Source organism: Mus caroli, chromosome 9 (genome assembly GCF_900094665.2).
Source record: "Mus caroli chromosome 9, CAROLI_EIJ_v1.1, whole genome shotgun sequence".
Taxonomy (NCBI): domain Eukaryota; kingdom Metazoa; phylum Chordata; class Mammalia; order Rodentia; family Muridae; genus Mus; species Mus caroli.
Genome location: NC_034578.1, coordinates 35,316,812 through 35,328,685, shown reverse-complemented (window position 1 = coordinate 35,328,685; position 11,874 = coordinate 35,316,812). Strand labels below are relative to the sequence as shown.

General features: G+C 34.5%; 2 protein-coding genes across 2 annotated transcripts; one reads left to right on the top strand and one right to left on the bottom strand.

Moving 5' to 3' along the window:
* Positions 1-1,555: 1,555 nt before the first annotated feature.
* Positions 1,556-2,488, top strand: LOC110302184 (olfactory receptor 149-like). The gene has a single exon (XM_021172991.1). The coding sequence runs from the start codon at positions 1,556-1,558 to the stop codon at positions 2,486-2,488; it is 933 nt and encodes a 310-aa protein (XP_021028650.1).
* Positions 2,489-7,350: 4,862 nt separating this feature from the next.
* On the bottom strand, positions 7,351-8,350 carry LOC110302292 (olfactory receptor 8D1). Its single transcript, XM_021173135.1, has one exon. The coding sequence runs from the start codon at positions 8,318-8,320 to the stop codon at positions 7,394-7,396; it is 927 nt and encodes a 308-aa protein (XP_021028794.1). The 5' UTR covers positions 8,321-8,350; the 3' UTR covers positions 7,351-7,393.
* Positions 8,351-11,874: the final 3,524 nt, after the last annotated feature.

Here is an 11,874-nt window from a genome sequence, read left to right as displayed (position 1 = left end):
ATTTCTGTGATTCTAGGCTCTTCCTCTCCTACTGAGGCCAGACAATGTAGCCCAAAGAGGGTAGGCCTAGATTCAGCTCATGTACATTCTTTGGTTGTTGGTTCAGTTCTGAGAGCCCTAAGAGTCTAGGTTAGTTGAATCTGTTGGTCTTCCAGTAGAGTCTCTATCCACTTTAGGGCCCGAAATCCTTCCTCTTGTTCTTCCTAAAGAGCCCCTAAGCTCCATCCATTGTTTGTCTGTGGGTCTCTGAATCTTTCTGAGTCAGCTTCTGGGTGGGGCCTCTCAGAGAACAACATGTTCCTGTCTGCAAGCATAGCAGAATATGACTACTAGTGTCAGGGATTGGTGTTTGCCCAGAGGATGTGTCTCAGGGCCAGTCTCTCTCTGCTCCATCCCCTGTGCCCACATTCTTGTAGGTAGGATGAATTCTATGTTGAATGTTTTGTGGGTGGGTTGGTATCTCTATCAGTTCACTGGGGTTATTTCCTGTTCTACAGGAGGTGGCCTCTTCAGGTTCCATATCCAATGTTGTGAGTCACATCTAAGGTCACCCCAGTTGATTGTTGGGCTTCTCCCTTGTCACCCCCAAAAGGTTTTATCTACAAGCTTTGTTTTTTATGCTGTTTATTTATTTTTCCAAACTCATAAGAGTTGTAGGGCCACAGCTAGGATGAAGCAGGAAGAAAGTACAGAAGGAAGTACTGGGAAGGATACTAAGGAATAAATGTAATTTTATTCATTTTCTGTAGACACTGATGTACTGCATTAGAAAATATGGGTTACATTATATATTTTAGATTGATTATCCCAATCGTGACACAATCCTATATTTTATTTACTTAGTTTTATTTGAGATTGTAATACAATTAGGTAATTTCTTCCTCTTTCTTTTCCTCACAAAATCCTGGCATAAATCTTCTCCTTGTTCTTTTACAAATTCACAGCCTTACTTTTTATTACATGTTGTTACATATACATATGTTCCTAAATAAAATCTGCTCAGTCTGGGTAATTTTTACTTGTATGTCCATTTTTCAGGCAGACCATTTGGTATTGGATAAACAGTTGGTGTACTCTTCTTAGGCAATGACTGTTTCTTCCGCTTGTGTCCTAGTTATGACAGAAACTGCACACATCAAATTTCTGTCCTATAATGTTAACTCACTTTACACCAAACGAGAGAGCAAAGAAGAAGCAGAGTCTCTCTTATGAATGGAGTGTTCTTTGGTTGTTTATCTCCTTTTCCATGTTTGCTTTTTTTGCTTCACAAAGTCCTTAACAAAATGAATTGTATTCTGGCTATAATCTTAATCATAATCTTAACATATCAAGATCAATATAAATAAAGTTCAAATCAAGGATGGACTTTTGTCCAACTCAGTAAAAATTTGAAGTCCTCAGTTATTCTAATATACTTTATTGTTTTCATGTCTTTTTCTCAATGTAGATCTGCTCCTGTAACATAAGAGTGTTTGTTAAGCAAACAACAAACAAACAAAAAACATATTCATGAGACAAATTTTTAATTGGGCTTCATTGTCCATCTCTTGAAGCTATGAGGAATATCTCAGTTGTGACTCAGTTTATTCTTCTGGGCATCCCTCATACAGAGGGTCTGGAGATCATGCTCTTTGTCCTGTTTTTGTCTTTCTACATCTTCACCTTAGTGGGGAACTTGCTCATACTCCTTGCGATTGTCTCCTCCAGTCGGCTTCACACTCCTATGTACTTCTTCCTGTGCCAGCTGTCAGTGTGTGATATATTTTTCCCTTCTGTTAGCTCTCCCAAGATGCTGTTCTACCTCTCAGGAAATAGCAGAGCCATCTCCTATGCAGGCTGTGTTTGCCAGCTCTTCTTCTACCATTTCCTTGGCTGTACTGAATGTTTCCTATACACAGTGATGGCTTATGACCGCTTTATTGCCATATGCTTCCCTCTAAGGTACTCAATAATCATGAACCACAAAGTGTGTGCCATCATGGCTGTGGGAACATCATTTTTTGGCTGCATTCAGGCTACTTTTCTGACCACTCTCACCTTCCAGTTGCCCTATTGTGGTCCCAATGAAGTGGATTATTACTTCTGTGATATCCCTGTGATGCTGAAGCTGGCTTGTGCAGACACATCAACCATAGAGATGGTGGGTCTCATCAGTGTGGGACTGATGCCCCTCAGCTGCTTCCTCCTCATTCTCACCTCTTACAGCTTCATCCTTTGCTCCATTCTTCAGATACGCTCTACTGAGGGGCGGCATAGAGCCTTCTCTACCTGCAGTGCCCATCTCACTGCCATCCTTCTGGCCTTCATGCCAGTAGTCCTCATATACCTCCAGCCTACTCCCAATCCCTGGCTTAATGCAGCAGTTCAAGTCTTGAATAACCTGGTGACACCTATGCTGAATCCTTTGATCTATAGCCTAAGGAATAAGGAAGTAAAATGTTCTCTAAAGAAAATGCTACAGCAAGGGACTATTCTGTCTAAAAAGTGATAAAGGCTTAGATCCTAATACTTTAATACTATAACGTCTTCAAAAACCTTTCCTTTCTGTGCAATAGATAACACAGATGTCACCACTGCTTTGAAATCTTAAAGATTAAGGGAAAACAACTTAAGATGAACTAATAAATTATTTTATCAGCAAGGACTATCTCTTTCCAATTAGCAAAATGTCTGGAAATTTCTCTTCCTTTGCCTGACTTAAGCTCTTATCTATACAACTGTACTTTTACCTCTTAGTTACTACTTCATCAGCACATGATTTTCTCATTATTTCCCTAAATATCTGAAATAAATGAGCTTTTATCTCAATGTCTTGGTGTTCTTGGTAGAAATCGAAGAATTTCTGTCACATGTCTTTGCCATGTATTTGTGATTTCTGAACCATAATTTAAAAGTCATGAATCATAACTAAGATATTTTGGAAATTTAAACCTAGATGGGACCCAATTGTGCTTTTATGAATGAAAGAGAGTACTTATATCTTCAGTCACCTATGAAGACTTTGTGTTGTTCATACACCAGGAGTGGTAAAAGAGAATTGATAGGTAGTGGCTGAAGAAACTTTGAGAGTGGCAGGCAGATACTGTTGGTTGCCATTTCTAGAAAATTTGAATTTGGATCTGGAATTGTCAACACCTATAAATACCTTTTCATCATCTAAGCTGTAGTTCATTTGTCATTTCACACCCTATCCTTACGCAGGAGCTGTCATTTCTATCCTGTGGATTTCCTTTTCTCCTGTGTGCATCAATGATATACATGTAGAATCCCTGTCTTATTTATTTATTTATATCTATTTATTTGTAAATAAACAGTGTGTGAGTTTGTGTGTGTGTATGCATGCATGAGTGCGTGTATGTATGTGTGTATGTATATATGTAAATGTCTGTGTCTTTGTGTTACATTCTGTGTATGTTCATATGCTTTATTGTCCAGAAGATAATCACAAATTCTTTTGAGGGAAAGTTAGAGAACATGCCCTAAGTAAATTCTGGGATCTAAGTCAAAGTCTCCACTTCATTATATTTAAAATTATAATTTTTTCAGATGTCTTTTCTTTTCTTTTTTTCTTTCCTTTTTTTTTTTTTTTTTGCTTTTTTTTATATCCCTCTTCTTTTAAAGAATATTTATTATCTGTGGGTATAAGAAAAACTATTTATACTGTAGCTACATATTTTAGTTATGTAGTAAAATGTCAATTGCAAGTTTTCTTCCAAGATTCATGAATTCACTTAGCTCTATGTAAGAACAGCTAATGAAAAATAGATTCCATGAACTAGAAAAAGAATAAATAGGGACATATAGGTGGGTTTGGGGAAAGGGAAAAAATGGGAGGGGAAATGATATAATTATAATATAATCATGAAGAGTATAATAAATAATTTCAAAAAACATTCATTAAGGAATGAAGTATGATATAAGCAGTGTTTTCTATTTACTGAACAAATAAACATTAATGGAGTGCTTGCTCACTAGATGGGATGCTGAAAAATGGAAGCCAATTGCTGATTAATGAAGTGTTAGGAAACAGTACTGACAGTGGGCAGATCACAGAGATGGCAAAACCCCGTCAAAGGCTACCTTGTTCTAGATGCCTTCTCTAGTCCCAAAATAAAATGGCTTGGTTCTATAACATGTACAAAAACAAAACAAAACAAACAAACAAACAAAAAACCAAAACCAAAATCAAACATATAATCATATAATGTATTTGGTAGGTGGAAGAAGTGATCTATTTTACTTCACTGTCACAATTTATGAGAATTATATTGTCCTCAGTAACTTGGGTATAATAATATTTTTGTTTAAAAACGCCTTTCAAATTTTTACTAAAATTCTTTTTAGAAATTTAGATGAAAGTTTTGTGATACATCAAACCTTTAATCTAGATCTCAAATTTGGAGCTTTCCTTAAGTATCTATATTCTCTGAATGCTTGTAAAAATAAGAATTATTAAGAAAAATTTCTAATCTAAAATTAATAATCTGTTAATTCATAACAGAATCTTATGGTTCTTGGTAGTATATTTATTCATTAATGCAAAAGAATAAATCTTCATGAATCTGATTCATAACAAATCACACCAATAGTCAATAGTTGGAAGAGACATGTGGGGTCTTTTGAGTATACTCCTGCCTGATTCAATTATTAACCAGGGTTGTCAATATGAACACAACTGATACAATAGGATAAATAATTATTGAGCACATAACACATTTTGTATCTTTTATCATTGGAAGATGCAAATTCCAAAAGCATGTAATAGACATACATTAAAATTGATAACATCAAAATAGCCATAGAAAATCAAATTTTGGCTTTAGATTATACCAAATAACTCTTACAAGTGCTAAAAATTTTAAATTTATCTCATTCAGAAGCAAACTGGCTGTCTGTTTAATGACTAAGAACTCATTTAGCATAATGTACAAATATTTCAACCAGATATTTCTTTAAATTATCATACCATGATGGAACTGATAACAACTCAAATTGTAATAGACTAAAATACCCTGATGATCACCAATAACTAAGTAAATATAGTGTCATGAATCCATACACACAATAAAATCAAAATAATAACAATATGTTTATATATAATATTATATGATTATATTGATAAAGAAAACCTAAATACATATTAATAAAATATCTATTTGAATGTAATGATAGAAAGGCCAATCTCCAATTTACTGTGACTATGTGAAAACCAGCTATTTTCTATGGGGTGAGGTCAAAAGAAGAGTCATGAAACATAATCAACTGCTTGTCATTTTGACAACAGCAATAATCCCAAAAATTTATGTGTATCAAAAGTGAAGTTTGTTCCATAAATATGTGCAGTTCCATGTGCTTGAATTTCTCCGTGATAAATTTGTATGTATGATGTTTCCCTGAGTAAAAAATAAATGGCAAGAAACATAAAAATTAGTATAAAGATTCTGTTAGTGTTTTGTCAAATTTGTAAATTAATTTTAAAACTAGAATCTTTAAATGTTGACATATTCTATTCAAGGATTAAGAGGGTTTTTTATTTGTTCATTTAAGTTTGCTTTTGTATGTATTGGGTGTATTTGAGAATTTCCTTCAGATAAATTCTTCACTCTTTTTTCTTCAGTACATATACATATATTCTATTGTCTTTTCATTCCAATGGGGTTTGAATCTTGTAGCTACATATATTTCCTACTGAATTCTGGGTATTAATTTATCTCTCAATAGCTTACTGAAGTTTTAGATTAGTTTTATTACTGATTGTCTAGGGATTTAGGAGCAAGCTATTATATTGACTGCAATTAAAAATAACTATTTTCCTTCTATCCTCATTTTTACACTCTCAGGGGATTCCTTACATTTCAGCTTATTGAATGACAATTTATACTTAATAATGGTCATAATGTGGTGGGTATACAGTCCTTTATCATTGTCTTAGTGTAAGGAGCTATTGGCACATGAAAGTCAAGACCTAATGGAAATTGAGAATCTTAAATATTTTGAATAGAAAACCATATATTAAGTTACACTAAGCAAAAACTACACACTGAAACTGCCCATCTGCAACTGTTTCTCTCCTGTGTTGTTTTTCATTTTCTTGTGTATTTCTCATGTCCTCTCAAGTATTAATGAATGGACCCCACAAGCCAGTTGCATATTTTTAAATATTCAGTATTAGTAACCAGTCTGTTTTCTCTAATATTTCAGGTTTCCTTTTAAAAATTTGTTTCTTTTATGCAATTTGTTCCTTGTCTACTTCATATATATGTTTCTTTTAAAAATTTCTTTTATGCAATTTGTTCCTTGTCTACTTCATATATATGTTTTATGCATCTTGCATTTTTATTCTTTAAATTCCAACCTCTCTCATCTTTGTCCTTCTCATTTTGGTCCTCTTTTCCCTAACAGTCTTATTTCACATTATCTATACATTTTGCTGTCCTCTGGTTATGGCCAAGAACATTTGATTTGCAATCTTGGGGTTAGAACCATGTGTTGGATTTTCATGGCCACTGTACTGATACTACTAAAGATAGTGGCTCCCCAAACTCCAGACTCCATCAGTAGTCTACTGATCAGTTCTGTGATGGGAAATGCTAATATTGATTTTCCAAATAGTCATAATTACAAGTTATCTTCTATTTTTGTTTATACCCTTAGTCAAAATATATTCTCAATACTAAAGAAGTTTCCATTTACACTGAACAGTGGTAAATAAAGACTAATGGTTACGTGAAGTGCTGGGGAAAAGTGAAAGGTAAAGCCTGAAGCTTAATCAAGCCATTTGCACTACTATCCCCTCTAAGGCTCAAGAAATATTAAAGATGGAAGGTAAGGAGGGAGAATAAGGCCTGGAAGATAGGGAGAAAGGAGGTAAAATTGTATCATCCAAATATGACACAGTCATTGAAACCTTGAATTAAAGAAGCTGAGCTTTTTCTATTGAGGCTGTTTGACAGAGCCAGTCAAAATTATTTCTGGATCCTGAAATGGTCCCTGAGACCACACACCCTATGTCTGAACTCCAAACATAGAAACATTTCAGTAATCAACACTGAATATTAGGATGAGAAGTTTCAGATTAAAGACTATCTGCCATATCATTCTTTTTATATAATAGAAATTGTTTTTTCCTGTCAAACAATGGTATGATGTTTACAAAATCATTTTCTATTTTGTTGAAAAATTGAACATGGTGTGGCATTTTAAAAAAACATGGATATTAGATATAGCTACATTGTATAGTGTTTGCCTAAACATGAAATCCTCTGAGATTAATCCCAGTACGACAAGTGGGGTTATACTGAATATTTCAAGAGAGAAATAAAAATGAATAGAAAAAATATATTTGCATTAGTACAATTCACTTCTACCATGTATCATATGTTGAATGTAAAACTTATCTCCCTGCCAGAAATTTGCCCAATGCTTTCTTTACATCTTTGTTCCTCAAACTATATATTAATGGGTTCAGCATGGGGATCACTGTGGTATAGAACACAGAAGACACCTTTTCTTGCTCCAGAGAGTTACTTGAAGGAGGCTTGAAATACATGAAGGTGATAGATCCAAAGAATATCCCCACAGCCATGAGATGAGAGCTGCAGGTTCCAAAGGCTTTGGACCTGCCCTTTGATGACTTGATGTGAAGGATGCTGCAGAAAATAAAGACATAAGAGATGGCAACAGCTAGTGTGGGCACCAAGGTATTGAAGCCTGCAATGATAAATAGAAGAAGCTCATTCAGCTTTGTGTCAGAGCAGGAGAGATTTAGGAGGGGAAGAACATCACAGAAATAATGGCTTATGATGTGGGATTTACAGAAGCTCAGATTCATCATAGCACTTGTGTGTGCTAAGGCAGAAACAAAGCCTAAGATGAAAGCAACCAACACTAGCAGTGAGCAAAGTCTGGAGGACATGATCACATTATACAGCAATGGTCTACAGATAGCCACATAGCGATCATATGCCATGGCAGTCAGAAGGTAACCCTCAGCCACCACAAAGATCACAAAGAAAAAGAGCTGGGCCATACACTCTGTGTAGACAATCAAATTTTTCTTCCCAAGAAAGTTCACCAGCATTTTGGGTGTAATGACAGTAGAATAGCAGAGATCAACAAAGGATAAGCTGCTGAGGAAATAGTACATAGGAGTATGCAGCAGTGGACTGACTGTGATGAGCAAGATCATGCCCAGGTTCCCCACTGCTGTCACCACATAGATGCCCAGGAACAGAATGAAGAGGGGCAGCAGGAGTTCAGGCTGCTGTGTTAATCCCACCAAGACAAACACAACTGCTGCAGAATGATTCCCAGTGCCCATTTTTTGAAAGTTTCTGGAGAAATAGAAAATACGTATTTAGTTTAGTATCATACTACAATGAACATGCCTGATCTCACATAAAAACTAAATATTTCTTTTTGGAAGACCTTTACTTCTCTTCCAAATGAAACTAAAAGTTAAAACAGAGGTTACCAAATTACCAATTTATTATTTTCATTTCCTGTCAAAGGCCTACTACATATATCTCTTTTAAATTTCTAGCTTGTGAATTTTGATCATAAAATAAAGTGTTATCTTACTGAATTTGAAAGACTCCTCTCCTGTATGTAGCAGCAAAATAAATTTTGCCCCAAGAAGAGAAAGAAGCATGTGAGGGCACATGAAGAGCAAAAATTCTGAGTTTGTTTTCTTACCAATTTAAACTACAACTCAAGGAGCTGAGACAGGATTGATGTGGCTTTGACAGCAGTTGTGGCCTTATACATTATAGTATCACTCCTGGTTCCATTGTTCAACCCATTCTCAAAAACAGCACAAGATATATGAACCTATCCAATAAAATTTACATGAAATGAATCAAGAAAATAAAAAGAGGAATAGACTGTGGAAGATTCTAGAACTGTTTCTCCAGTTTCTTTACATAGAGTTATCTTCAAAATACCTACAAACAAAGAAATGGTAAAGTCTCAACTCCACTGCACTTAAAATTACTTTTTTTCTTCAATCTCCATCTGGAGTGAAGGTGGAGATATACATGTGGAAAAAGCATTTAGTCACTACAAGAAGGAAACTGCCTCTCACTTAACAACCTCTGGATCCCTACAATGTTTATGAATGTTTATAAATAGCTGTTTCTATAGTTCATTGTGATGAAACTTGGCCTCCTGTTCTACACTTGCTTATATCAAGTTTCACAAGTATTTTCTCCATCTCAACTATTCTCAAAAGTGTCACCTGTGTAGCACCCTAATCATAAGCTAAAAAGCCATCACTCATAAAACACCAAAATCCAAAGGACAATCATTACAAAAAAGGAGCATTTTCTTCAGAACATGCTAAAAAGAATGTTGAAAATATACTTGACTCTTCTATTAACTAATGTCTACAGTGGTTTTGACCCTGGATCTAAACATATAAAGGCATGTGCTACATTTCTTTCCTCAAGAAACAATCAAATGGGTCAATCTTTTTCTCTCTCATGGAGCCATTTTTTGATGACAGTGTATGTTGTTAGAGTACAGTTACATCTTTTATTTTGATGGAGATAATGGTTACCCTCCTCCCTTCCCCTGTTCTTCCTCTCCCTCCCTTCCTATCTGTCCTTTTACACACATTGTATGTTCATTTCATGTGCCTTACATACATACATTATGACACTGTATTCTTTCAAAACCCTTGAAGGTTTAGACATTTCTAATTTAGATATGTAGGTTAGGACAATATGAGAGTAGATTTGGAACTAGAGTCAAGGCTATATGATAATATATTCTCTGGTTTTACGTAAGAGGTGTTGACATTTCACTGACATTTGTCATTTAACTAACCACAAACCTAAGAGGAAGAGATATTGCCAATGTGAACTATTTTAGATGTCAAAGGATGGTCCAGATTTCAAAGCTTCTAGATGATATACAAGAGGAGGGACTTGTGGTCCCATTGAAGTGAACAATTGAAGCATGGAGCTCATTCTCAACAGGATTAAACAACAAGAGAGTAATCTCAGCAAAGAGTACATTATCTCAGAATTTTATATAATTTCTAGAAAATTGGGTTTGAGAAAACCATAGAAAAGGGAAAATAGATATTTCTGGCTTCAAAAGATTTTATCAAAAGGAATATTATATATTTGGAAAAACATGAAAGAATGTTCTTCCAAAGCACTCTTTAAAGAAAAGAAACCCATGTGTATAGCTTTGAGCTATATTTCTTAGAATATGGTCTCAAGATGATCTGTAAGGACAAAGAACACAATCACAAATGAATGGTACTAATGAATTCAAATGAGTGTTTTCAAAATAGTCTCATAGTCATTGAGAGTTTGCATGAGTGTATTGAAATCAACTAGTACTCCCGATGTAAATGAAGCTGTCAAACTTTCTTCCTAACCTCAGGATTTTACATATATTTTGCAAGAAAAATAAATTAAAAGTTAAAATTTTTGATAGTCTCAGAAGCAATATGGGTTTTATTTCAGAGGCTGACTTTATTGTCGATAAGTTTGACACTTTGGACAAGTCATTTAGTGAGTTTTAATGTGAATCAAGAATGAGAACACAACTTTGTAAGAATTACTTTGACTAACCAAATTATGACACTAATCAATAGGTAATATACATTTAAAAACTTGAATATTGTCATATAGTACAGATATGTGAAAATATACAAGCTTAGAATAAGAAGTATAGATTTGTGCATTTCCTTTTCATGCCAACCACTTCATCTTTGCAGATGTGAATATTTTAACATTGAAGAATATATGCCTTTTATACATTTGCTAACTTCTGAATTTTGAAGTGAAGTTAAATGTACCAAGCATTATTCTGGAGTCTGAGAGAAATTGTGGCATTGACACTGTCTCATAGAGTTAATTCTGTCTAGTGCTTCTAAGGCCAGGAGGAAACTAAGAAGATTAATGATCTACCTCTAAAATAATTCCTTCAAAATAAGAAAGCAGGAATTTCAGTTTAACAAGGAATGATATTTTTAAGGTCATTGTTTTTCTGCTCTCTTTCTTTCTGTGTCTTTCAGCTAATGTGCAAGACACAGAGTCCTATTAAATACATCCTACAGAAAAGCTTTAGGAAATAAAATGCTTCAGAGTCATCGATTCCTAGTGAGGTTTTCTGTACCACAGCTGGTTAAATTTGGACTGTAAACCATTCTTTCAAATTGTGCGACCCAGTCATAAATAAATAACATCAAATGATGGTAGAAAAATAGACAGGGGCTGTTAGCTACTGTAGAGAATACTGAAACAAGTAATGCCATGTAAAACTGAGATGTTACGTGGGCATGAACATGATGGTTATCCCAACAGTTCCTCTATGAAATATCATATTGTCATAAATGACACTGGGCACTTACCTAAGTACTGCACATAAAATGAAGTTCTTATAAATTGCTTGGTTTCTCTTTTATATAGCAAACTATTATTATTATAGTCAATGAACTATCTCCTGATTTCTTACACACATGTGTCAAACACTGTATTAAAAAATTTTTGCTCAAGTTAATTACCAATATTCATCTAACAGAGCAAATACAATGTCCTAAAGCAGATCACGTCTAGGTTCTAAGGACCTATAAGCATGAGTATATTGTGATATACCTTTTTATGTGATGCTCTTGAGACTTGAGATTTACTATGAGTACAAAAGAGTAATAAACTTACAATTCCCTATAATCCCCAGCATTTAATAGCAGCCAATAGGAATGACTTTGGGGCCTCATGTTTCCATCTGTCCCAGGAGTAATGATGATGGTTGGAAAGAAAGTACTTATTATGTATTTACAAATTATCTATCAGGACACAAATTAAGTTATATATCAGTTCCTTTTTAAACTATGTTTATTGATTTTCTTTTACAGAAAAT

Excerpts from the sequence above, each read along its gene's own strand:
- LOC110302184 (XM_021172991.1), top strand. The coding sequence starts at position 1,556 with ATGAGGAATATCTCAGTTGTGACTCAGTTTATTCTTCTGGGCATCCCT.
- LOC110302292 (XM_021173135.1), bottom strand. The coding sequence starts at position 8,320 with ATGGGCACTGGGAATCATTCTGCAGCAGTTGTGTTTGTCTTGGTGGGA.